The 25,828-nt window shown below is 43.6% G+C and overlaps 1 protein-coding gene across 1 annotated transcript in view; it reads right to left on the bottom strand.

The window, feature by feature from the left end:
- The window catches only part of gcn1 (GCN1 activator of EIF2AK4), a 33,952-nt gene that overhangs the window by 3,667 nt on the left and 4,457 nt on the right, over positions 1-25,828 (bottom strand). The window contains exons 6-54 of the mRNA XM_078250381.1: positions 25,520-25,618; positions 24,640-24,774; positions 22,569-22,746; positions 22,391-22,465; positions 22,100-22,228; positions 21,962-22,012; positions 21,776-21,874; positions 21,395-21,568; positions 20,791-20,943; positions 20,598-20,690; positions 20,412-20,487; positions 19,029-19,188; positions 18,702-18,891; positions 18,409-18,533; positions 18,007-18,185; positions 17,788-17,881; positions 17,585-17,698; positions 16,629-16,827; positions 16,387-16,536; positions 15,711-15,892; positions 15,290-15,370; positions 15,013-15,156; positions 14,225-14,349; positions 13,828-14,017; positions 13,640-13,710; positions 13,041-13,206; positions 12,721-12,915; positions 12,306-12,552; positions 11,981-12,102; positions 11,586-11,700; positions 11,254-11,433; positions 10,104-10,324; positions 9,904-9,972; positions 9,678-9,816; positions 9,383-9,579; positions 8,706-8,848; positions 8,494-8,611; positions 8,067-8,282; positions 7,765-7,929; positions 5,752-5,913; positions 5,561-5,653; positions 5,324-5,467; positions 4,956-5,225; positions 4,670-4,783; positions 2,935-3,165; positions 2,106-2,299; positions 929-1,043; positions 483-579; positions 6-154 (exon numbers count right to left, since the gene is read on the bottom strand). Coding sequence (XP_078106507.1) covers positions 6-154; positions 483-579; positions 929-1,043; positions 2,106-2,299; positions 2,935-3,165; positions 4,670-4,783; positions 4,956-5,225; positions 5,324-5,467; positions 5,561-5,653; positions 5,752-5,913; positions 7,765-7,929; positions 8,067-8,282; positions 8,494-8,611; positions 8,706-8,848; positions 9,383-9,579; positions 9,678-9,816; positions 9,904-9,972; positions 10,104-10,324; positions 11,254-11,433; positions 11,586-11,700; positions 11,981-12,102; positions 12,306-12,552; positions 12,721-12,915; positions 13,041-13,206; positions 13,640-13,710; positions 13,828-14,017; positions 14,225-14,349; positions 15,013-15,156; positions 15,290-15,370; positions 15,711-15,892; positions 16,387-16,536; positions 16,629-16,827; positions 17,585-17,698; positions 17,788-17,881; positions 18,007-18,185; positions 18,409-18,533; positions 18,702-18,891; positions 19,029-19,188; positions 20,412-20,487; positions 20,598-20,690; positions 20,791-20,943; positions 21,395-21,568; positions 21,776-21,874; positions 21,962-22,012; positions 22,100-22,228; positions 22,391-22,465; positions 22,569-22,746; positions 24,640-24,774; positions 25,520-25,618 — 7,128 coding nt within the window. The remainder of the gene's footprint in view (positions 1-5; positions 155-482; positions 580-928; positions 1,044-2,105; positions 2,300-2,934; positions 3,166-4,669; positions 4,784-4,955; positions 5,226-5,323; positions 5,468-5,560; positions 5,654-5,751; positions 5,914-7,764; positions 7,930-8,066; positions 8,283-8,493; positions 8,612-8,705; positions 8,849-9,382; positions 9,580-9,677; positions 9,817-9,903; positions 9,973-10,103; positions 10,325-11,253; positions 11,434-11,585; positions 11,701-11,980; positions 12,103-12,305; positions 12,553-12,720; positions 12,916-13,040; positions 13,207-13,639; positions 13,711-13,827; positions 14,018-14,224; positions 14,350-15,012; positions 15,157-15,289; positions 15,371-15,710; positions 15,893-16,386; positions 16,537-16,628; positions 16,828-17,584; positions 17,699-17,787; positions 17,882-18,006; positions 18,186-18,408; positions 18,534-18,701; positions 18,892-19,028; positions 19,189-20,411; positions 20,488-20,597; positions 20,691-20,790; positions 20,944-21,394; positions 21,569-21,775; positions 21,875-21,961; positions 22,013-22,099; positions 22,229-22,390; positions 22,466-22,568; positions 22,747-24,639; positions 24,775-25,519; positions 25,619-25,828) is intronic.

Here is a 25,828-nt window from a genome sequence, read left to right as displayed (position 1 = left end):
CTCACCCTGTCAGCAGTGGCGTTGGCCAAAATGGCCTCTGTCACAGTATCACAGTATTCCTTCCCACACAGCTTCTCGGGAGCAGACTTAACAGCTATGGCCATGGCCAAGCTACGGCCATGACGCACCATCCAGTCAACACCAGACACGTCCGCTAAGAGGAGGAAAAACATCCATTAGTTAATGCTCTCACTGTTCTGATGTACGGGGAGCAGCATAAGAACACAGGCAAAGTCAGACCTTTATGACAAAATGTAATTGGACAAACACATCATGAGAAGTTCTACTATAAACAGATTTATAAAACCCTGTTTGTGCTTAAACTAATTAAAAACACACATTTGCCAAGTCACTGTTATTATTTCGGTCTGTTCACCAAGACAATTGTTGTAATAAACAGCAATTAGGGGCACAATAAAATAGTCAGCCCAAAATTATACGCAGAATGTGAGATGTGATGTGCTTTGCATATAAATACCAACCCAAGATGTGCTGAAGTAACACACTCTTTAGCTCCTCCTCTGACAAGAAGGCACACAGCTCACCAACACAGCCGGCGGACGCCATGCGGGTTGCATCCTACGCACACACGCACACACACACACACACACACACACACACACACACACACACACGTTGAGCGTTATTTATTCTCAAACTGACGCGTTTAACCACCTTTTCAGAAAACCACATCCTCTCTGCATGACTTCCGTTTTTCTATTGTGAAACTACACCACAGAAGAACAGTCTGTGAAATCCTTTCCAAGTGTTCATACGTTTCTAATTTATTTCATTGGCAATTACTTAATGTATTCAGCAGCTATTACGAGCCATTTAGAAAAAAAAATATACAAATGGAGTGTTGGCACGCTCTAATCTGTGGCAACTCTACTTGCTGCTCCAATGCATCTGCTCCTTTCTGTCATACCTCATCATGTCCCAGCATGCCTAGTAATGTGGTGGTGATGTTCTTGCGGATGGTTGGGTCCACCTTTGACCCGGCCCCCTGGATGACAAACCTTAAGGCTTGGAGCATAGTCTCCCTGTGAGAGGGGTAAACAAGCACAACACAAGCACGAGAACGAGTTGTTACAAAAATAAGCTCTAAAATCAACATGAACCATACCACTGACGCCTTCAAAGTCAAGTTGGCTGAATTTAAACAAACAAATAACAGATATTTCTATTGAGACAATTCACAGTTGAAAAATTAACTAGTCAGTGCTCTCTGGTGGACAAACTATGTAATGGTGACACTTTTTAAATAACTGCAAATATATATATATATATATATATATATATATATATATATATATATATATATATATATATATATATATATATATATATATATATATATATATATATATATACACACACACACACACACACACACACACACAGTATATACAGTGGTGCTCATAACTTTATGAACCCATGCTAAAGTTGACTAAAAAGAGGAATAAAAAAAAATCATCTTTTGGAAATTGATCTTAATGCCTTAATTACATTTTTTTTGGAAAAATCCAACCTTTAAGAACACCAATTTTCTTTGTGAATGAATAATGTATCGTAAATAAATAAATGTTCTTCCTTAAAATACAGGGGGCATAAGTGAGTACACCCCTATGTTAAATTCCCATGGAGGCAGGCAGATTTTTATTTTTAAAGGCCAGTTATTTCATGGATCCAGGATACTATGCATCCTGATAAAGTTCCCTTGGCCTTTGGAATTAAAATAGCCCCCCCACATCATCACATCCCCTTCACCATACCTAGAGATTGGCATGGTTTTATTTCAGTTAGCCTAATAGCTGGTTTGATTTGCATTGAGAGATGATTTTATGGAAAGTACCCCATGCCAATCTCTAGGTATGGTGAAGGGTATTTTTCATGATATTCTAATTATATGACCAGTACCTGTATGTCGATACCGATATATTTATGATGAGTTAAAATCACCCAATAATATTGGCCTCTAGTAAAGAACATTTTGGGACAAATGTCAGATCATACAAATTAATTATAGGTTGTTTGATATTTTGTTTTTGTGATGTCTCCTCTATCTGAAGATTTCAGTATTAGTGTGCTGTACGAGTGCTCACCTGACTCCTGAGTCCTCAGCGTTGCGGATGGCAGAGAGCTGCTCGGTGAAGAGGGGGTCCACCTTAGTGTGGATGGAAACCAGTTGGCCCAGAGCCTCAGCAGCCTTCAGCCTCACCCCACGGCTCGAGTCCTGCAGGGCCTTCAGGAAGGTGGTCTGTAGCTGGGGCAGGAAGGGCTTCAGGGCAATGCCCACCTGGAGGAGAAATCCAGAGGTTAGCGCCAAACATTGTCACTTAAGCCGCAGCTTACGTAAGTGGCCTACGCCGTTGTGAGGTTTTATACTTGTGCGCTGGTGTGTCTGCGTCAATCTTGCGTATCTCTTTAAGAGAACAGCAGAGCCGGTATGTGTGTATGCGTGGGGAGAGAGTGACGGCGATTAGCTTCGGAGCGAGTACCGACTCTAGAGGCATAGTGGGCGAAACTAAGTGTCTCCCCTGTGCTTTCTGACCACGGTGGGAAGCTGTAGCAAGCAAAGTTAACCCCCTCCTTGATTTCATGTTGTTTATGGAGAAGGAGAAAGCGGGAAATGCGACGCTACCAAGCCACGGCCAAAAAGACCAATCACAGTCGTTGCGCATCGCGTCGCCGCGACGTGTAGTTACATTTCTGGGGAGCTGCATGTCAGCCTACGGCGTAGGGTATGGCGTAGGGTCCGTATCTACACGGACCTACGTACGTACGTACCTACGGCGTAGATTCAACGCAGAACTATATATTGGGCATTAGCCTCCTGACTGATAATTTGTAATAATCATCTCTAGAGGGAAATTATGGGGTTTTGAAGAGGTTTTGGCCATTTATGTTCAATGGGGAGATGCAGGTACAGACCTTCGCCAACAGCAGGGTGAGAGTCTCCAGCAGAGCGGTCTTCACGGTCCAGGCAAAGCGGTCTCCCAAGATACGAATGAGAGGCCCAGTGATGTTGACAACAGAGGGCCGCAGTGCCTCAGGGGAGGTCAGTTTGATGACCCCTCCTAATGCTTTGGCTGCCTCTTCTTTCTGCTCGGGGCTTCCAGTGAGGACACCTTCTCTCAGGACAGGCAGGATACAGGTCACACCCTGTGGAAACAGAGAAAATAACATGAAACGATGAATAGGGCTGCAACAGACAATCTTTTTTTTTTAATTACCGAGTCATTTGTCAGTTAAATGTTTTGCGACTAACTGCTTAATTGCCAAGTAGGGCTTTACCAGACTCAGAATTTTGTCAGTCGAATGGGGTTTGGCTGTTCAATACGAACATTCATTTCTTTTTCCCCCCTGAAATATTCAGTAGCAAACAACGCTTTATTGAACTGACAGATTTGTGAACGAGGTTCGGCGGGACGTTAAGGGCGACAAAGAGGTTCAGTGAACGATGCAAGTTAGCCCTCCGGGCTAGTGCGTTCTGACTTCTGTAGCCAATGGTAATACAATAAAAACAGGGAGGCTCTCTGTTCTGAACCAGTATGACCTAAGATGGTCAGCACACTTTTATTAACTCCCATATTGACAACAGCAGCACATAACGCTCCAGCTTAACTTCTTTCATTTTTAGCCCAACTTAAATTCACTCAGAGCATTTCGCTAAGAAGCAACCCAATAAAATAGCTTACTATATGCTAGGGGTGTGCAACAAAAAAAAAAAATCGCGATTCAAGCTCTACCGATTCACAATCGATTCATAGAACTCCAAAAATCAATTTTTAATTGTATGTCTACTGCAATCACATGGGAAAAGTAACTACATTTACATACTGTGAATCGTTTTTTTTTTATATATAAATTGAGAATCGTTTTTGAATCGAATCTTGACATTTTCTAAATCGTGCACCCCTACCATATGCCATGACATTTTCTGCCGACAGATATCAAACAAAAGCCAGTAAGTTGTTGTGAGCTGTAAATTCACCATTTCCGAGCAGAAGGCAAGGCCTCTCTTCCTCCGACTCACTCAGACTCACCCTGGGTCCGGTTCTGTGGCTGCCTGTACCCGTCGCGGACATCTTTTTATATTTTTTTTATCTAATTGTCTTGTGAAGGACTTTGTAAAAAAAATGTTTAAAAGTGTTATATAAATACATTTATTATAGTAGTAGTAATAATAATAATAATTATTATCTTTATTAAGCGATGAGACCATTTGACGTAGTGGAATGATTTTAGCACAGTGAGCGGTGGGAGAGTGAGGAGTGCTCACTCTGTCAAAAAAAAACAACGTAAAGTAAAGTATAAAGTAACAGAAATATTCAACTTTCAGGGGGTGCAAATCCTCCCATTTGTGAGGCTGGTACCAGTACATTTTTGGCATTTTTGCTTTATAAAAAGGACTTAAACAATGAATAGTTTATCAAGGAGGGTTGATAGTGTATTATTAACCAGGCTTAAACCATTCTCAGTTTTGACTGTCGGGCAGGTGTGGATTAGTTCTAGTAATCGAACAGTTTAAAGCTCCGTAGAGGGTAGACGTCATTTTACAGCACAGGAAGATGGAAGGATTCTGTAAAAGCTAGAAATACAAGGACCAAATCACCGTGCTGTTACAAGGTCTCCATGTTTATTGTGTCAGGAGGAGCCTTCTTACCTTCTTGGGCAGACAGAAACCAGGCAGGTGCTGACCCTTAACGTCTGCAGCTGCTGATCTGATGTCTCGATGCAGGTCATCGATCATAGCCAGCTGGCTGCTTGCATCCAGTTTCTATACAGGAAAAACAAACAACACTCAGGCCACGTTTACCTTTTGATTAGGACATAACCAATGCACTGATCTGTACTGTTGTCTTTTCACCATAGTGTGCAGAAGCTGTGGAACTATGGTGTCAAATTGTCTTTACACCAATGCCAAGACAATGTACATATAATCAACACACCTTTGTTATGGAGTTGATGGTGTCCCAGCTCTGAGACAGGACCTCTGGGTTGGAGTCATTAAGAAGGCGGATGAGACCTGAGAGCAGGTTGCGAGTATGGGCACTGTAGTCCAGGCGGGTACGGGCAAAGTAGGCATTGAGGATGGTGACAGCAGCCTGTCTGACGCCGGCGTCAGCGCCTCGCGTGGCCTCCAGCAGGTCATCGATGATGATCCGCTGGCCCACTTCATCCTCCACTGAGAGGATCACTGTTTGACAGCTGCACAACTCCTGAGGCAAAGATAACACACAGGGGTTATGAGGAAAGAACAAAAGGCTCAAACACAACAGCAGCAGTAGATATCATAGCTTGTGAATGCCGGTATTACCTGGGCTTCATCTTCTGTTCCCAGCTTTCCTTTGAGGGATGAAAGGAGGGCGGGTAGGATGACCCCTAGGTGGCGTGTGAGAGCGTCTCCAGCCACAGCGGACAGGAAGGCCAGCACACGGGTGTTCACAGGAGGAGCAGTCAGCTGGTAAAACCAGAGGGGACGATCGCTTTAGTCAGATACAGCTAGAAACAATAACGAGGCCTAAAAAAGATAACCTTAACTGTGACACTTTACCTTTGGAACTAAGTAAGGCAGCACAGAGCGACTCTTCACCGCCATGACTTGCTTCAGGCCATCCAAAGCAAACTCAGCTGTCTCTTCGTCATCCTGAGAGAAAACAAATGTAATAAATGTATTAAAAGCCAGACTGAAAACTTAAGAAAGCTATCAGTATTACGTCTGAAACAAACAGCTCGCTCCCTCACCAGCTGTTTGAGCAGGGTAGGCAGGATGTCATCCAGCGCCTGGTGACCGATGGTTGCATGAAGCTGCTCAAAGGTTTTGGCTGCAGCCTCTCGGACCTCCTCCAGCGGGTCACAGAGAGCCTTCCTCACTGTGGGGACCAGCGACTCAGAGAACACCAGCACCTGCAGTACAAACACCATCAGCTTCATAGTGCTTGTGGTTGTTTGTCATTCAACAGCTATTTACTAGTGAAATAAGTTATTGTTATAGTGATTACATTATTATTAAACATTTAATTTTGACGATATGGCCTTAGCAATAAACAAGCCATTCTTTAATACCGCCGACTGTTTAGTACCCTTCTTTTTTTTTAAACTTTCTTAAAAAGTATCGGTTCAGGCACCGGTACCGTTTTAAAAGTACCGCTTTAGCACCGGTTTCCAAACAATACCCAACTAATATTGACTCTAGAGTCAAATGGGTGACTAGATTAAATATATAATAAACAAATACAAATCTTAAAATCAAGTTCTTTGCATTCATTTGATTCCCAATCAAGATGGGCTGGTAAGAATTGCTTTCCATTGTTAATATGTACTTAAAAACAGTCCTGAAATGCAAAATAATAATCGCGATTAACTATAGAAATTCAATGATTAATCGCGATTAAGAAAATGTAATCGTTTGATAGCTATATATATATATATATATATATATATCTAATTTGAATATTATCAGAGATGGTTTAGAAACTGAGATGCGCCAACTCAGAGTAATTGCCTGTATCTGTGTCCTGTGGGTTTGTCCACTGCCACGCCTCTTTAGGAGACTAGCGGCAGGTCCTGAGTGTATCGATTCCAATCGGAGAAGTGAATGTGAACTGTGAATTATGACCAATTATTTAGTCTCATAGTCACGAAAGTAAACATTGGGCCCATTTTTTCACAAGTCACATAGCTCCTGAACATTCTGACTTAAACTGGCATTTTGAGACATACACATCAGGAGAAAATGAACTTGGTTTGAGCCCTGTTTCTGCCTTAGCAACAAACTCTCGTGAGATCTGACAACAAAGATGAGCTAATGTCAACTAACGTTTGTGAACAGCTTTGATTGATATTATCTTATCAATAGACTCGTTTGCATTTCTTTTCATAGAGTGAGAACTTTTGAAAGAGAGGGGTGCATAAAATCATGGTGAAAAACCTGGTTTTAACTGATCTGCTTCTTTAAAAAAAAAAAAAAAAAAAAATCTATAAAAGTATATAATATATATATAATATATAATAAAAAAGTCTATAAAACCCCCAAAAAGGAAACTTTATTACATGTTTTTTTTGAAGATTATAGCTTTGAATCTCTGTTTTTTTTTTTTTTGTGATCACATTTTTATTTTATTTTAAAGAGACAGTAGGTGCAGGTATATACACGCCTCAAAAATAGAGCATAAAATATATTAGGGCTGCAACTAACGATTATTTTCATAGTCGATTAATCTGTTGATTATTTTCTCGATTAATCAATTAGTTGTTTGATCTATAAAAATGTCAAAACATGGTTTCCCAAAGCCTAAGATGACGTCCTCAAATGTCTTGTTTTGTCCAAAACTCGAAGATATTCAGTTTACTGTCACAAAGGAGAGAAGAAACTAGAAGATATTCACATTTAGCAAGCTGGAATCAGAGAAATCTTTTTTTTTTTTAATAAAAATATGACTGAAACGATTAATCGATTATCAAAATAGTTGGCGATTAATGTAATAGTTGACAACTAATCGATTAATCGTTGCACCTCTAAAATATTTATTGACATAAATACCTATACATATACACAGAAACGTATGATTGACAACTAAGCCAGACATACCCAGACATAACCCACCCACCCCGTGGATCCAGAACTCCAAATCTCAGTTACATATTACATCTGAAGCCTGCGGAGGGTAGTTAAAAGTGAATGGGTTTTATTTTTCAAATAAATAAAATAATTGTAATGGTGTTGGTGGTGTGTTACAACATCTGTGTGTGACTCACCGCATCCTTGCTGGTGGACTTCATGATCTCACTGAGGCCGATGCAGACTCCCTGCCTCTCGTCACTCTTGTCAGAGCGCAGTCCCTCCTCCAGGATGGGAATAATCTCAGGGAGAATCTTCTCTCCCAGTTTCCTCACTAGATCACCAAGCGTCCGAGCAGCGATCTAAAACCACACACCGACACACAGCGTCAGTAAAAGGCTCTGTGGAGGTACTTAAAAAAAAAAACCACTACCGACAGTCGCCAACCGGGGTACATAAAAAACAGAGTGTGTTTACAAAGATAAAAAGGATAAAATACCGTTCTCTTGTCAGGGCAGGTGGAAGCCAAGAAGCCCAGCAGGAGAGTGAAGAGGGTTGGGAGGATCTCTCGAAGAGTCCTGGGGGTGTTGGAGACCACGATCTTCCACACGTGGAGGGAAGCCTGTCGAACCACCAGCTGAGTGTCTGAACGGCCCATATAGAGGCCAGAGAGGACACGATTACGCCGCTCAGCACCAAGAGCTCCAATGATAGCCTGGGAGAGAAAAAGTCAAAGGACAGCAATTCTTAACACACCAATGTATAAATGTTTTTTTTTCTTCATTTTTTTTCTTCAAAAACGGACCAACGCCACGCTGCTGCGATGGCAAGTAGAGATATAACAAGACAACTTGTACTTCCTTTTACTCATTAGATCTGCCTAGGAATTCTTTTTTGTTTTGTTGAAAAATTTATATATTTCGTACTTTATTGGATGCAGCTGTTCCAAAATTGTCATCCTCACAAGCGGTCTCTGTGGTCATCTTTCCTGTCACTCCAGAGATATGGAACAACAGATCTCCAAGTAGCTGCACAGAGCTGAACCTGCAAACCAACAACGAGATGGACGCACAACTAGTTAATATAAGAGTGAAATTAATACCATCACTGATGTGTTGCGTGTGTATTTAAGTCTGACCTGATTCTCCACAGGTCATCAAACAGGCCCTGTTCCAGCTCAGGAAGCAGCAGAGCGATGGCCGTCTCAGCATACATGCTGATGATTCGCTGGCCGGCTCGCAGTGCTGTGTCCCTCACATATTCATTCTCATCAGCCAGAGCCTGGTGGACAACACAAATAGGGTTAGAGCAAAGGTTGAATACCGTGAATTTCTCCCTAAAATCTGATGTAACTGGATCAACTTTTCAAATAGGCAGTTTTCAGCTCAACTGTGTGGCAAAATATATATCATTTTAGATTTAAAAAAATGAACTGGAGTGCAAAGCCTGTCATTTTAAACTATGCAGGCAACTTAATCAGACATGCAGATTTCTATAGGGAATCCCATGTTTTATATATATATATATATATATATATATATATATATATATACACACACATACATACAAATACATACATACACACACACACACATTACCACATAATCTAAAGAATAATATTGGAAAATTTCATTTCAGTTATGTTTTTAAAAATGCGTGAAGTTCTGGGAATTCTGAGAAAATGGCGAGAATATTCCCTGAAAGTAGGAATTTCGAAATCATGTGAAAAAAAACAACAACAAAAAACAGTTAAGATGAGTGAAATGTGATTCACAGCAAAAAAAATGGCACACACACAAAAACATTTCTGGTCACCTTGAGAATGCAGGGGATGATGGGCCCAACGTAGGGAGTAAACTTGTCTCCAAAGGTGAGAGGCAGGTAGATGAACATCATGATGTAGCCATCTCTGACATGGGAGGCGATGTCTACCTTGCTGGCTGTTTGCACCACATCTGGCATCAGCTTGTCCAGCTTCTCTACTCCCAGTCCAGCCATCACCTCAGCCAGACCTGAAGACACCCGCACACAAATAATTCAGCGAGTTATTTGATAAACGATGGGAGCAAACGAGAACCAACACAGGGACAGGGGGTGTGGAAGAACCAACCTTGTGCAGCTCCAGAGCGATCTACAGAGCTCTGTTCAGAGGCCAGGGTCTCCATGAGCCACGGCAGCAGGTCATCAAAGCAGGATTCCCCCATCCCCTTCACCATGGCGCCCAGGGCTTTGGCTGAGACTGTACGTACCTGAGGAGAAGTAGAATAGCAGTTCCAGCTTCAACTTCACACACAGAGCATATATAACTGTAGTACTGTTTGTGTCACTAAACACACCTCAGGCACCGGGTCCAACAGGGAGGCCTTCAGTCCAGGAATAACACTAGGCAGGTAGGGTGACAGATCCTGTAAACAACGACACGTATTACGCCACAAACGGAAAAAAAACAAGTCTTCAGAATACACTGGTTTAAAGAGACTTATAAACATTTCATTTTGTTTTTAGTTCAGTGCAATATTTAAGTAGTGCTGTGTACCTTCTGGTCGGTGAGGGAGTACATGTTGCCGATGATCTGAGCGGCCATCTTGCGGGTGTCGGTAGAGCGATCCTGGAAGGCTCTCTGGACGATGGGCATGATGAGGGCCAGGGAGGGGGCGTCGATGAAGTGGACAAACTTGGTGTCCAGCAGCGTCTGCAGGCACGTCTGGGTCCTCCTGGACGGTTCAGTGAGAGCGTCCAGCAGGATGGGGGTAATGGCTGAGAGAGGAACAATGACATGACTGGCAATGTCAAAAAAAAGCTAATTAACGTAGACTTATTGCACACCGGCAGTTAAAATAATTCTAAACCTAATTAGGTGAATTAACACCTGTTTGACACAGCCTCAACAAAAATGTAGCATTAATGCATAAAGCTGGGCTTTCGTGCTGCCTTCCTTTACACTGTACAGATGATCATTTTGAAGAATGTAACCCCTGTATAGCTGAAGTCTATGATTAACACCCAAAAGCGACTTAATCAGATACCGTCTTTTTAAATCCATGCATTCTTTTTCCTTGACACAATCCTGCGCCTACATTAACCACAATGCAACTCGACCACTGCCGGTCCGGTCAGAGATTCGAGTGTGTTATGATTGTAGCGGCTAATGTAGCCTCCAGCAGAGTAGAGGAGCAGGCTCCTCGTTAACTCACTTCTTTCTAACTCAACCTGATTTTTCTTTAGATCCAACCAACACTGACTCAAGAGACATCCCTTTCAATGTATCACGCTTTAAACAGCTTCCTCTGGAGACACAAAATGGTTTTTTTTGCAACTTCTTAAACATTTGCAAAACTACAGTATGTAGTAGTATGCCCAAGACCTGTCAACATTGATGTGTGTGTAAAAAATAAATAAATAAATAAATCAGTGGAATTCCTTATTAACTACACCTCCGGAATTACATTCAGTGGTCAGTGCCACAGCCAACTGTTCAGCAGATAATAATTAAAGATGGGCATACAGCCCCCCCCCCCCCAAAAGGGTTAGGGTTAGTAGCTGTTTCTACATTAAGAAAAAAAAAAGAAATAACGCACATTTCGTATGTTTTTTAAATCCCCTTTGGGTCGATACTTTCAGACAGTTTATGGGCAATAAGCCTTCTATGTCGTGGCAGCTCTGCCCCATGACTGTGGGACACTTACCCAGGATTTCGGGGTTGCGGATGACGGAGCCGATTTGTCGGAGGGCCTGTTGGCCAGCCTTCTGCACCTTTACATGAGAGTCAGTCAGCACCTCAGTCAGCTTGGGCACGATGCTGGGCAGACAGGAGGACAGCTGCTTCGGTGCACAGAAAGCCATGGCACCAAGCAGCTCCACAGAGCCTGGAGGAAAGAGGAGGGGTGATTTACGAGAAGCCACTGTTTGAGTAAACACCTAACTTGATTGTGAATGTCCAGAGATGCTAAAATATTTCCCATCATCTCAAGACATTTCAGTAATGCCTAGGAATTCTGTGCACGTAAGGGCTCCTAACCGGCTTTAGTTCTCCAGGACTCCTCCTCTAGAGCCATCAGCAGGGAGGGAAGTACCAGCTTCACCCCGTGGGCGCTCAGGTTCCTCATCACAGCCTTGGCGCAGTCATCTGCAGCCTGGTGGAAGAGGGAGGCGAACTTTAGACAGGGATCTTACACATTTTTACACATACAAATTCTATGACAGGAATTATTAAAGTTTCCTAAATGAGTGCCTGTCTCATGGATCACGTGTTATGCCAACCTTACTATGTTCTAATGTGGGTATACAAATACACTGGATAGTTAAGAAAGACTTATTTTAATTTAGAGCTAGAATTTTAATTTAGAAAAGTAAGAAACTTATTCCAGCAAAAAGTAAGATAGTAATGCAGAAGCTCTGGGACATGCTGCTCACCTCTCTGACATACTGATTTCCATCTCCAAAGCAGAGCAAGAGGTGTGGCAGCACATGGACCACATACGGCTCAAAAAGCTTCCCCAACATGTTACACAGCATCTCAAAGGCAAAGAGCGCTCCTGGACAGAGACAAACAGCTGGTCAGTGGTTTCTTATTTTTTGTGTGGGGAAAAAAAGTAGTCTTGAGTGCCAGCAGATGGCGGCCTCTTGTACTTATGTGGTTCATGCAATGAACAGCAGTCCGACACGCATAATATCAGCATCAATGTGTGTTAATCAATACAAAACCAAACAGTTCAGCGGTTGGATAAACTTTACTGACCTTCTCTCCGTCTGAAGTTTTTCTTGTCCTGGATGGCGTCGGTCAGCGTGGTCATGATGTCCTGCTGTTTGAGCGCCAGGATCCCGAGACCTTTGACCAGGCCAGCCAGCCCGTACGCTGCCCCCTTCCTCTCTGCGTACTTGTCGCTCTCCAGCAGCAGCTGCAGCAGGTTCCTTACAATGCCTGCAGCGTCCTCCTTGATGGCAGGGACTAAAGGAGGCAAACAGCCGGCCACAGACTCCTGGACCTGATGAGGGACGATAAACCACATGAAGTAATGGGATGAAGAGTCATGGACTGTCAGCAAAGTGGGATCTGTGTAAAAATCTGTAGAGTGGCGAGGAACCGGCGCATTTCGGGTGTGAGCGCTCTGCGAGTCTCTGGCGTCAGTATGGAAGCAGAATGAGCTGCTTACCTGCTGTGAAGGTGTAGAGAGTGCAGTGATGAGCTTGGCCACAATGGGTTTGACCTTGGGGTCATTTTTATCCAGATGTTTGGCCAAGGAGCCCATGAGAATAACCACACTCTGACGGACAGCGTCGTAGTTGGCGTCCTGAGGGGCGTCCTTTAGAAACTCCTCAAACACTGGCAGCAGGGAGCTCACGTTGTCCTGTTAACATAAAGCAGGTACACGCGATTCAGCGCAAGACATAAATGGTCACAACTGAACGTATCCGCACGTTCATGCATGTGAAAAGTACAGCCGTTGGGTGAGAAAAGGAAGTGACAAGTTACCTTTCCGTGTGTGTTGAGCGCAGAGAGGGCAGCGTCCAGCATGCAGCGCCGCACCTCAGTGTGGCGGTCGTTCAGAGCGTCAGGAACAAAGAAGAGGAAGAGAGGGGTGACCTGAGATTCGTCCAGGTACTGCGACAGCTTGTTCAGAGCCAGAGCAATGCCACCCCTGACAAGAAGCGTGTGTGAGAAAGTGGCTCAGTGCACAAGAAGGAAAATTTTATGGTTTCTAGTACTCAGTTATAATGAGATTATATATATATATTTTTTTAAACTAAAGGAAGACATTTCGAAGCAAACCCCCTGGGCTGGGGTTTAGGATATAATCGGTCTCAAAATTACAAAGAGTAAAAATAGCGAGCCAGCAGCAAAGGCTGCATCTCTGACGAGCACTTTCCTGCCTTTTTCTGTCATTACTAATTTGTGGCACGTTATCTCTCCCTGTTGGAACTAATGCACATGTTTCTGCCCTGATTGATAGTAGGCCAAGGCGGTTAACTGTGCATTCAGGAGTCCCTGGGACACACTGACTTTCAAAAGTAAGATAGAAAGGTTAAAAACCATTGTATATCTGATCTTTGCAAACAAATACTGAGATTTACCTGGCCTCCCATTGGTCAGGAGGAGCTTCAGAGATGACTCTGCCCAGGGCATCCAGCACAGGAGGTGGTCTCTTTAAAAATAAAAAATAAAAACACAAACGTATCATTTTGGTTTCCGAGCTTAAATTCATCTACTAGTAGCCCAAGCAATTTGAGTAACGCGGTTCGGCCATGGTGCAGGGTCTTACATAGAGTTTCTGGTGGTAGAGCTCAGTGAGCTGGCCCAGCACTGTGGCAGACTGGTCTTTGTACTGGGACACGGCGCTTGACAGAGCTTCGGCTGCGGCAGAACGGACAGCCTCCTCGTGGTGGGTGATGTCTCCAATCAGCAGGGAGCAGAGCTCAGGGACCACCTCCAGACCGAGAGATTCCCACAGTCTGAGGAGGATAAAACATTTTTAAATGCGGTAAATATTTCGTATGGTGGAACAGGAATGTGATTTGGAGAACAAAAACAAATAGATAAACGTGGACTGTGCCGTTGGAAAAGACGAAGAAGACACTTATGCGATGTGTTATGAGTTTTAGCGGTGAATGGGCACTCAGCTAGTAAAGAAAGGGAGCAAGAAACCACATAATACATACTTTTCAGCCAAGGTTCGGCCCTCCTCCTCAACGTCAAACCTGCAAACCCAAAGCCTGCGCAGCAAACTCAGCCCGCTGGCCTCTGTGCTGTCTGTGGACAGGGCAAACTCCATCTCCAACAATCCCTGAGCACAGAGACATTACGTGTTAATAGCAAGTTTAATAGAAATACACATGCACAAGCTATGTCATTTGTCACTTTAAGGTGCTGTAGGTAGGATTGTGAAGATCCAGGACTTAGCGGAATAAAGTCAGATCGTTTTCTCTTCAGATCGTTTCCGTCTAAACATAGCCTTAGTTTTATACGTCTTACCTACTGCACCTTTAACCAAGGTTAACACTAAATATGTTAATAGCAATGCTTTCACCTCGGTCTAGAAACTACTTTTATTGTGATAAATAAAAATGCGTTTTTAGCTCATAAATCTTTATCTGTGGAGAAAGCAGCTAAATCCCATCAAATGTGGTGCCTTTTCCCGTCTCAGAACAGAGGAATACTTCACGAGGCAGGTGTGTAGAAGGGGGACAAGTAGGTCAAAAGTTGCAAACATAACTTCTGCACGCAGTCTAAGTTGCAAAGATGCATTTATTAGCGACATTTCAGTACATTTTGACTGATCTCGGTCTAGTCCTGAAACTGAAAGGTCTAGTACTGCTAATACATGTATCTTAGACAGTGTGCTGGAGGTTTTGTTTGCAACGTTTCCTGCCTAAAATGCAGCTGTTTACTCTACTGAGGGAAAGGCCAGCATCAACAAATGTGAAATTAACTGTAATTCACAGCACACCCTGAGGGCAGCATCCCGGACAGAGAAGCAGGGTGAAAGGAGGGCGTTGAGCAGGACGTCGATTTCTGGCTGCTCTGCCACAGTGCAGCCCTCTCCTCCTCCAGCACTGGCACACAGCGCTGTCAGGCACTGAGACGCCAACACCTGAAACACAAGAGTGTGAAAAGTCTCATATCGCAATTTTAGGTAGCAATTCTGTCATCCTGAACCGGGAATAGAATAAAGAGCAAATCAAATGCATTTAAACTCTGTAAAGTCTGTAAAATCCCTCGTTTACCTGGAGTCTCGGGGTTGCTGTAGCAATAACTCTCGTCAGTAGCAGCAGCATGCTGACACGTGGAAGCAGTTCTGGGCCGTTCTGAGACAAGAAAACCCAAGTTAATACATACATCTACAAAATAAAAAGGGAGTAATGTCATATAAAGCATTTCCAATTTGGTGTCCATTTATTCTTACAGGCCAATGGCTCTGCTAACTAGCTATTAACAATGTGTGCCAACCCAAAAGACAGCTATGTAGATGTCCGCTGAGTAAATACATTCTGAGACAAATTGGGGCGCGTGGCAACAATGTCTTTTGTTACTCTATAATTTCAGCTCGTCTTCACTGATGTTTTATTTTAATTTTTTCCCCACATAGAGAATGTTCCTGTGCAGGTCACAGACAAAAGAAAATGCAATGGAGAGGTCTGCCTCTACCTCGTCTATAACAAGGTCATCCATGTCTGTGGCGGCCCGAAGCTGGCAGTGTACGGTGATGACTTGCAAGGCTCTGGTCATCATGTTCTCCGTCTCCTCGGTGCTGCCTGAAAACTCCCTGAGCATGGCGTTGAGGAGAGGGAAGCAGACGGAGAAAGCAGGGGCAGACAGTGGAGCCACGTCTAAGGAGAGAAAAACAACAACGCAAAAGGAACAAGAGAGCAGTCAGCACAGCACAGTCACATTTACTATCTCAGTTGCAGGCTACAACTCTTGACCTGCTGCTGGTGTGTACCATATAAAATGTGTTTGCATACGTACTCTTCTGCATAGCAACAAATGTCAACTTCAGTACATTTTCATTTTCTCATGTTGTCCGTTATCTTAATCTTTCCTTCCTCTCACCTTATAAATCCATTGAAACTTGGACGTTTCCATTTAAAATATTGCCTTGACATTATCTGGAACAACGCACTATTTAGACTTCCTCAATAGTATTTATTAATATAAAAAAGGTAAATAAATAGGAAAACAGGACAATCAAGGGAGACTTCCAACAGAGACTGAGTTCCTATAGTTGATTCATTGTTTTAATGTGGTAATTTTGTTCATGACTGAATACTTCATTATTAGCAAGAAACTAACACATGATTCAGAACACAAGTGTGCTCCCCACCGTTCTTGGCATCTCTCTGTGGGACAGTGTGGTTGTGCAGCAGCAGTATGGTGCGGTGGGCTGCCGTTTCCAGGTCCTCCTGTTCCCAGGCCTCATCCAGAGCACACTCTGGCTTCAGCAACCGTAAAGTCACATGTCCAACAAGCACGGCTAGAAGGAGGAGGGGGGGGAGTGACACTGAGTCGAGATGCTGAGGCTGTCTACCAATACAATACAATATAATACGAAGACAGGCCACGTACCTAGAAACTCAAAGTGTTTGGGCATGAGGCACCCTACGATGTCCAAGAAGACCTGCTGGATGGATGGAGCAGCCAGAGGGGACTGTAGCAGGGGTATTAGGACCTGGAGGACAGCAGGGAGCTCCCTAGTGATCTGAGGTGGTCTCTCTTTCAGAGTGGCTTCCAGCAGACCCACCACGCCCTGCAACTCCACATCCAGCTGGGAATGATGGGTACACCACAGATCAACGTGGAGAAGTTAGGAATGTCTCACATCAGGCGTCAAAAATCATTTTGGTGACTTATGTCTACCATACACTAGAAGACTTTACTGAACATATACACTACAGTCGCATGCCATGTCGCCTCTGACGTCATAATGTGTCAAGACTGGGGATCTTGCAGGGTCACACATTGCAAAACTACAACAACATTTTGAAATTTTTTACTAGCTGGTGACTTTAAGGGAAGTTTGCCGATTTTCTGTTCTGCAGTACGTGCAGATGAATGGCAGCAGTAGCCGGTGGTCCGCGTTTATCCGCCGGCAGAACTCCCGTTGGATGAGGCGCTTCAGAAGGGTTGAAAATCTGCAACTTTACCTCTTTAGCGTTAAGCTTAGGACGGCGCCATAGCAACCATAAACAACACTGGCTCGAGCCATTTGCTGCTTCCTGTTTGGTGCTGCAGGGGGCGCACCCATTGGTTGTTGATAATGTTCACATGATTTAACTTCACTGCCAAGACTTAAAACTTAAGATAATATCAAACGTGCTTGATTTTGTCGGAATGATAGGACCGGAAAAAGACTGACTCGGACTGAGTTTTATAACCAGCTAACGCCAAACAATTGAGAGGATGGGAGCGCGCCCCAACTCTGGCAAGACTCTCAGGATTTCATTCCGATATTGGAAAATTTGTCTGCGACAGTGGAATCGCTTGAAAAGTCGTTTGGTGTAAGGTCGGCATTAGTTTCATACCCCTTGGAGTCTCTTGCGAATAGCGGCCTCTTTTTCCAGCTGGATTTGCATCATCTCCTTCTGTTTGCTGGTTAGCTGCAATTCCTCTTTGATGCCTTTTTTCTTCTTAAGCTCCTGCAAGATCAAAGAGAATTCAAGATGTGTTCCAGACATTAACACCGCAAAAAAACAAAAACAAACAGATGATGATAAGTGCACAATACCTCCTGTAACTCCAGTTCAATGATCTGTTCCTTGTAGGAGTAGGCCTTGTTCTCTCTCTTAATGTTGGCCTTCTTGGTGCTTTCCTTCTGGGCACTGCGGCAAGCGTAGAGGAGGAGGAGGAGGACAGGAGTAAATAAATGTCAAATAAGACAACAGAAGGTTCTGGCGACTGCTGTTGGGTAAAGAAGTTCACAGTGGAAGGAGAGGCTGTGCGTTACCTCTGGATGATGCTCTTGTCGTACAGTTCTCCCTCAGGTGTCCGCATGATGGCGTACTCCTCCCTGGTGACCTGAAGTAGAGCGGGTCGGGACAGTCCCTCGCTGACGTGACTGATTACCCGCGGTAACAGCTTGTTGGGCGAGAGGCCGGAGAGGGCACCGACCGCATTTTTCACCGCCTGAGGAAAACAACACGACCACTAAACATCCTAGTATCACGTAAAATGCATCAGCAAAATTCAAACACAAAAGTCCAAATGTTTTTTGTTTTTTTTTAACGGTTTATCGATCCTTCAATCAACCCTGGTTTCTTTACAGGAATCAGTTAAGTACACTTTAGTGTTCATGTGTGCATACATCTCATGTAAATGCGGCATAAGGATGCGTTTGTTATTTTCAGACCTGGTCGTCAGCATTGACCTCCAGTAGATGTGGCAGAATGGCCTCCAGATTCTTTTCTATAAATTCTTCCGCTTTAATGTTCATGGAGAGGAGCAGAAAAGACCAGAGGCCGCTGCGAGCTCCAACTGAAAGAGATATACAGAGCAGATGGCATGTAAAATATGGGTGACCAAAACACAATCCAAACAAACTCCGGTGTTACCAAGTTACAAAAACATATGGTTAATGGTTAACCTGACTATGGCTAACAAGTGAGCAGCAGAATCATGCTGGAGAGCAACTCATTCTCATACCTATGGATGGATGATGAGTGACTATGAGGATCTCCATGGCCAAACTCTCCGCTTCGGTGGGGTCGCCCCATTGGCTGGCCGAGGAGCAAATAACACACAGCGCATCCAGCAGGACACGAGGGGGAATGTAGCCGCGACCCAGCTCAGTCAGCTCTCCTGACTCTGATACCAGGACGTCCTGGGGCAAAACCTGACGGTTCACATTACACAGTCAGTAACAATCAGGCTGAGAACAAAACTAATTGGTCAAGCTGAGCGGTTGACTGATTGTATGATCCACAACCAGCTTTTAAAGATGTAGCTCTATGGTAAATAAGCAGTCTGTACTTTGTGTTTGTTGATGACCACGCAAAGTTCTCCCAGGAGGCCACGGGCAAGACTGGATCCACCCAGAGAGGAGAGCAGCTTCTTGATTGTCTGTTGGGCCCGCTTCCTCACACGCCAGCTCCGAGACAGCAGAACCGCAACTGTAGCGTGATGATACATCCTACACAACAGTTACATGCAGGAAAAATAACTAGTTATTAAAGCACTTACATTTTTTTTTTAAGATAATTTTTTGGGGCATTTTTAGCCTTTATTTTGACAGGACAGCTGAAGACATGAAAGGGGAGTGAGAGGGGGGGAATGACATGCAGCAAAGAGCTGCAGGTCGGAGTCGAACCCGGGCTCGCTGTGTTGAGGAGTAAACCTCTATATATGGGCGCCCGCTCTACCAACTGAGCTATCCGGGCGCCCATATCAGACAATTCTAATTAATTTATGTGTGTGTGTGTGTGTGTGTGTGTATATATATAGGCTGTCAATCGATTAAAAAATGTAATCTAATTAATTACATACTCTGTGATTAATTAATCGAAATTAATCGCATACATAATTAACGGTGCCTGAACCGATACTTTAAGTTAAAAAAAATTAAAAAAAATAAAAATAAAAATAATAGGGTATTAAACAGCAGTTGGTGACATTTATTGCTAAGGCCATATGGTCAAAATTAAATGATTTAATAATAATGTATAACAATAACTAATTTCACTAGTAAATTGCTGTTGAACGACAAAAACAACAACCAGATAGGAAAAGGACATTTACAATAACTTCAAATGCACCACGATGCTGTAGTTTACCAGTTTCATTGAATGCACCGGCTGTGTCGTTTCTCCGACGGCAGCTGCAAATTGTTACATACCATACATGTTGAATCCTCTACAGTAAAACACAGTCAAACTTTACACCGTTTAGCGTTAGCTGTCAGCATTTTAACCGTGTTTAATCCAGCTACTAGCTAGCGGTAGGCTAACGTTAGCTGCTGTTGAGTATTGTGTTAACTAGCGTCACGTGCAGCGGGGTTTGTGTTTCCTGTAACGTCTGTTTCAGAGCAGCAGAGAGAAGCGCAGACATATCAGTGGCACCAGATTTTCGTCTGTATGCAAACGTCAATATGGAATGGATTAATCTGCGTTAAATTTTTTCTCAGATTAATTAATCAAAATTAACGTGTTATTTTGACAGCCCTAACATATATATATATATATATATATATAAAAATCAGGAAATCACTGCGTATAAACATCAGCATATTATGTTATTATGTTTAGGGATGCAGGCAATATGTTTTTATTGTTTATGTGTTGTTTATACGAGTATATAAGGACTCTAAGACATTTTCAAGCTCAAAAGATCTCTACATGTACAGAGGGACAGACTCACTGGGATTTGCTGGTGTTAAGCCTATGATGATGGTCCAGGAGGAGCCTTTCACAGAGCAACAGCACTGTGAGCAGAGCTAAAGACGGAGTAAAAAAAAGGCAAAAACAGGCCATTATTTCATGTCTTTATATTTTAAAACACCCATGAGCATTTTAAGCTTGTAAAATAGGTTGAGAATTGCCTTACTTTCCTCGTTGACCTGGGAGAGGAACTTCTCTGTGGTGAAAAGTGGCTTCTTCTCATCTAAGATCAGGTTCCAAAAGCTGGAAAACTTAGCCTCTGCAGAGACAAAAGAAAAAGTCATTATCATTTCCCATCCTTGTATGCTCCAACAGTCTCTTTAAGGGAGAAAAAGTCATTTTTGAGATGCCAGCCTCACCCATCTGCGTCTCCAGCAGTGCCAGTCGACTCAAAAGAACCGAAGCTGCCACACCTTCGGAAAGCAGAGCATGCTGGGAGTTCTGTGCCGCAGCCTTCTCCACTGTTTGGAGGAGCAAGGGCACGAGGTCTGAGGCTTGGGCCAGAGTGTCACCTAAAAACCAGGGAAAAGGTGATAGTACAGGATTACGCACAGCGGAGGAAAGAACAAATTATGGTGCAGGTGGAACTAGGCACCTAGTGGAAACCTGGTGTTTTGCTGTCATTTACTGTCGCGTTTCTTTCCACAGCCACCCAGGTATACCGTAGCAGCCTAGTGTCATTTTCAGGCGATTTAATCAAGGTAAACACAGTGAACGGCCGTGCGTAATGCCACTGCGCTGGCTCAGTTACTTATCCAGAGTCATGCTGTTAGTTTAGGAAGCCCTTGATTTAATATGCAGCAGCGTTTTCTACGAGCCGAGCACACATTTTGAACGTTAATAGTCGATCATGTTCATTTAATTGTGGGAAGCCAAAATCGTGATCTTGATTAACATTCGATGAGCTGTGCAGCCCTAATCCGTATTTTCACCACATAGCATCGCGGTCTTTGTTTGACTGACCTTTGAAGGCCCCCAGCATGGCCTGAAGGTAGGCGTGTCGAACCAGAGAGGTGGAGGTCTTGAGGGTGAAAGCTTTTTTCAACCAATCCAGCAGAGCGGTGGGAACTTCCACTGTGAGGCGACTGCTCCACTGGGAGAGCACAGACACTGCATGCACCAAGGTAGCCTCGTGAACTAAATATAAAAAAAATATATATATATAAATAAAAATGTTAGCACTACACTGAAACATTACACCGTGGTCTCTTAAAAATGTTCCAGGCCTAAAGGCATAAACTTCAATTATGTACTCTTTTTGTGCTTAAAAGTTAGCAAATAAAGTTGGTAATCTGTATAGCATTCTGGCAGGAAGGAGAGGGAGAATAGTCAGAGCAACGATACCTTCTTGTTGTAAATAAGGGATGAACATCACAGTGACTGCGGAGCTGAGAGTCTGGCTGGAGGTTCCTGACGCGGCATGATGGCTGCAGCTGGCAATCCCTAGAACGAGATGAACATTTGTCAGGTTGGAAAAAAATGTTTGCTTATGGATGGCTAATAATTTTAAGCGTTGGCAAGGCCTCTTACCTGACAACACGCTCATCTTTTGGGCAACAACTGTGAGCTTTCCCTCAGACCCTGCAACCACAAGAATTATGATTCAGCTGGGCAAAACCAAACACGGTTAAGACAATATTTCAGTCTAATAGGTAATTAACTAGTAACCTCCGAGGATCTTAAAGAGGTGAGTGACGATGTCCTGCACAGCAGAGGGGTCACTGCACTGCTGTGCCAGGTTCTGCATGGCCTGGACCGCCTGCTCCATCAGCTGGGCATTATTAGCTTTCAGCTGGCCTGGAACACAGACAGTACCAGTGATTAAATACACATGATGCTGAATTGAGGAGTCAGTCTTTCTCCTGCAAAAAACTGAAGCCTCATGACAGCGGAGTGTATGCTTTAAAAATATGTTCCACAAGACAAAACTAAATCAACGGAGCATCCATTAGGCCTTACTTGCGATGGCCTTTCCAATATCCATGGCGTACTGGCTGAGGTCGAGAGTTACAGCCAACAGCAGGCAGGAAACGGCTGGAGAGAGACCAGACAATGTTTTTATCCACTGTATGAGAGATGCCTGAGCACCAAGCAGGTAAATATGTTACGCAATCATCAGAAGCAAAGAGCATCTCACTCTGCATAGCGTTCTCTGGACTTCGGAGCATTGTCTTCTGCAGTGCAGGGAGTAGCAGCTCCTTGAACTCAGAGTGGGACACATGGCGCAGGAAGGAGCCACTTTTGTCCAAAATGTGCTGGTGTGGTTTTGTCTTGCTCATGAGGACTGATTTTATGTACAGGTCCAACAGGGCACTCTGGGGAAGAAAAAAAAAAACAGTAGACACAAGGTGATATGCTGCATCCCCAAAATATACTTATCTGGGATGTCTGTGAAATAATATGAATGCAAAGTATCAGAGCACAATTACAGTTAACGTTGTTAAGCCCAATTAATGGTGCTGCGATAAAATGAGACACCGTGGGTACGTAGCAGACACTACGCCGCAGCCTGACGTGCACCTCTCAAAAAATGTAACTACACGTCGACGATAATGTGGCGACGCAGACCGCAACAACTGTGATTGGTTCATTTGGCCGTGGCTGGGTAGCGTCGCATTTCCCCCTACTCATTTGCGGGTTCTCCTCCTCCATAAACATGAAATCAAGGAGAGGGTTAACGTTTCTTGCCACAGGGGAGACACTTTGTTACTACGGCTACGCCTCTAGGGTTTCTTTTTAGTAAATTATGTCTACAGAAATAACGTTAACAATGCTGGAGGTAATGCGTATAGCTTCACCACATTTTAATGCAACACCCTTTGGTTATATTACTCTTATGTGACCCAGATAATGTAATAACACAGGTACACAGCCTATGAAGTAAACCACGCCTCTTTTTTTATCATAAAACATTGTATTTTTCTTAAACGAACATAAAACTTACCATCAACAGTCATACCCATAGGACCTTAGCTAATGTTCGCAAATAACTGCGGTTAAAAAAAGAAACGGCGTTTATGTAAAAAAAAGAAAGAAAACTGCGATTAGACAATTATGTAATGATTGTTACAGGCCTAACACTCCCCAGCATACACACATGCCGGCCCTGCTATTCCATTAAAGAGATGCGCTAGAACGACGCAGACCAGGGTTTCCCGCAGCACTTTGCAGTAAAGGCGGCCACCTAAGCAACACACGCCTGCCGCCTTAAAAAAAAAGAAAAGTGAATGATCTAAATCTAATGAAGCAGAAACGTTTAATGTCAGATAACATCCATAATAATTGGACTTTGGGTTAGATTTTTTTTGGGACAGTTTTCAGTGGTTATGAGGAGCAATATGAGAGAGGAATTTGGTGATCACTGATCGTTGTTTAGGTACATTAAACCACGTTAAGCTTTTTCACGTTAGGACTTATAAAGCCCACGAGAACCGTGGAGAGTCAACCCACAGCCGCTCCGTTGCACTGCTGAAAATGTGAAGCAGAAACGCTTGATGTCAGATAGCGTCCATAATTATTGGACTTTGGGTTCAGTTTTCAGTGGTTATGAGGAGCAATGTGTTGTTTATTCACATTTTAAAAAAGGGATAAATCGCCATTTCACTGTCGCGTGCGGCGTCGTTTGTGGGAGTTTGTCAACAAATGTGCGGGCAGCTGGGGCATGCCCGGGCAGAGACGGGGTGAGTGGACTTACCGGAGCGTTGGCATACGGCAGGCAGAGAGCATTTATGTATGTCCGTCCTGTCCCGGCCGTTACCCGGTCTTCGAGACACAGCCGTTGTCCATTTGTTTTTTTTCACCATAGCTATTACGGTTAATTAGCGCAGTTAAACACCACACACAGTGAAATTGCGTGTCCTGTTTTTTTTTCACGCACACTATCTGCTTTGAGTGAGTGAAGCTACGGGCTGAGCTCTGTTATCTCAGAGCTGTTTGTTTTGGAGAAGAGTTGTCAGGCGAAGTGGAAGAGAGCGTGTCACGGAGGATAATGGGAGCCATGCGAGTAACGCCGTTACAGCACGTTTTTTTCCTGCGGGAAACCCTGCAGACACCAGCGCACAAGTATAAACCTCAGGCTACGTAGGCTACAACGAAAGCTCTGCGTGGAGCCCCCGCAAAAGCAAAACCCCGCTTTAGAACTGTAGAAAATCGCCAACATCATACTAATAATGAGAACTGAAGAACCGATTAAAGAAAAAAAAACTCACCTTGTGCTTCTCTATTGTAGCTTTGTCTTTCTGAGCAGTGCAGAAGTCTAAACACACCCCCAGCATGGCCAGAGTAGTGGGGCTCTGGTCCAGACTCAACAGTGTGCTGATGTATTCATCGACCAGTCCAGGGTTCTGTCAAAGACAACACAGTGTCAAACCTATCCAGCATTCCTGGGTGCATGGCAACTGTTCTCAGCTCACCTCACAGAGTAGGAGCCATGACTGTTTGTGGCTGTTTTAAACAGGTCAGGTTTAGGTTATATGGTCCATTATCACACGTCTCATTGGATTTCACAGGCTCACAGCACTAACTGTTTCTGATCAAGGCCAACATTTTAAGAACCAAAAGTCCAAAGCCCCGTCCAGACAGGATCAATACTACAGGGGGCCATGGGTAATGAAACACGTGACCCTCCTCTTTCGTAATAAAAGTTGTCGGTCCGGGCGGAATTCTAGCCACTGGTAATTTACAGGAGCGGGTTCTGTCATCGACAATGATGTGCTGCGGGAAACAATGTCACCTTCACCGGGCTTGGTATTCTTTTTATTTTTAGTGTTCTTTCATGATTTATATTACTTACCTGTCATTTGTTTCTCAACACAGGCATTCTCAAACTACTTAAAGTATCTCTTTCTGAATGTGGATTATGCTAGGACCAGCTATCTGAAACACTGTTAAAAATATGTACCCAACTACACAGGGGGTGGGGGTGTGGGGGGGGCTAGAAAGTAATATTCAGCTGATTGTCATATACAATTTCACCGCTAGATGGGAGAAATTCTTACACAATGTAGCTTTAAACAAAGTGTAAGTTAGATCCTCCCCTCCGACAAGATCAATGAGTGTGTTGTTATTGCCACTTTGTTCCATACTCACTTCCTTCCAGAGGTGACTGAGATTCTTGAGGCTTGATTTCTGGGCCGTGGTCTTGGCTCCGCCCACCACCTCAGCCACGAGAAGGCTCTGAACCTCCACCTAAAAGAGAGGGCAACAGACACACCAACATCCAAAACAAAACACTGGTCAAATGTAGGCGAAATTCTGGGTGACAGGTTTGTTAACTCCATTAACCACTTCAGCAAGTAACCAACTTGGAAAAAAAAAACGAGAAACACACTGGATATAAGCTGTTATTTTAGAATCACAGACCACATTCATACAGTTCATTTGAAAAAAGACAGATAC

Source organism: Sander vitreus, chromosome 5 (assembly GCF_031162955.1).
Source record: "Sander vitreus isolate 19-12246 chromosome 5, sanVit1, whole genome shotgun sequence".
In the NCBI taxonomy this organism is placed as follows: domain Eukaryota; kingdom Metazoa; phylum Chordata; class Actinopteri; order Perciformes; family Percidae; genus Sander; species Sander vitreus.
Note: the sequence above shows the minus strand (reverse complement) of the source record. Positions and strands in the feature narration are given on the sequence as shown.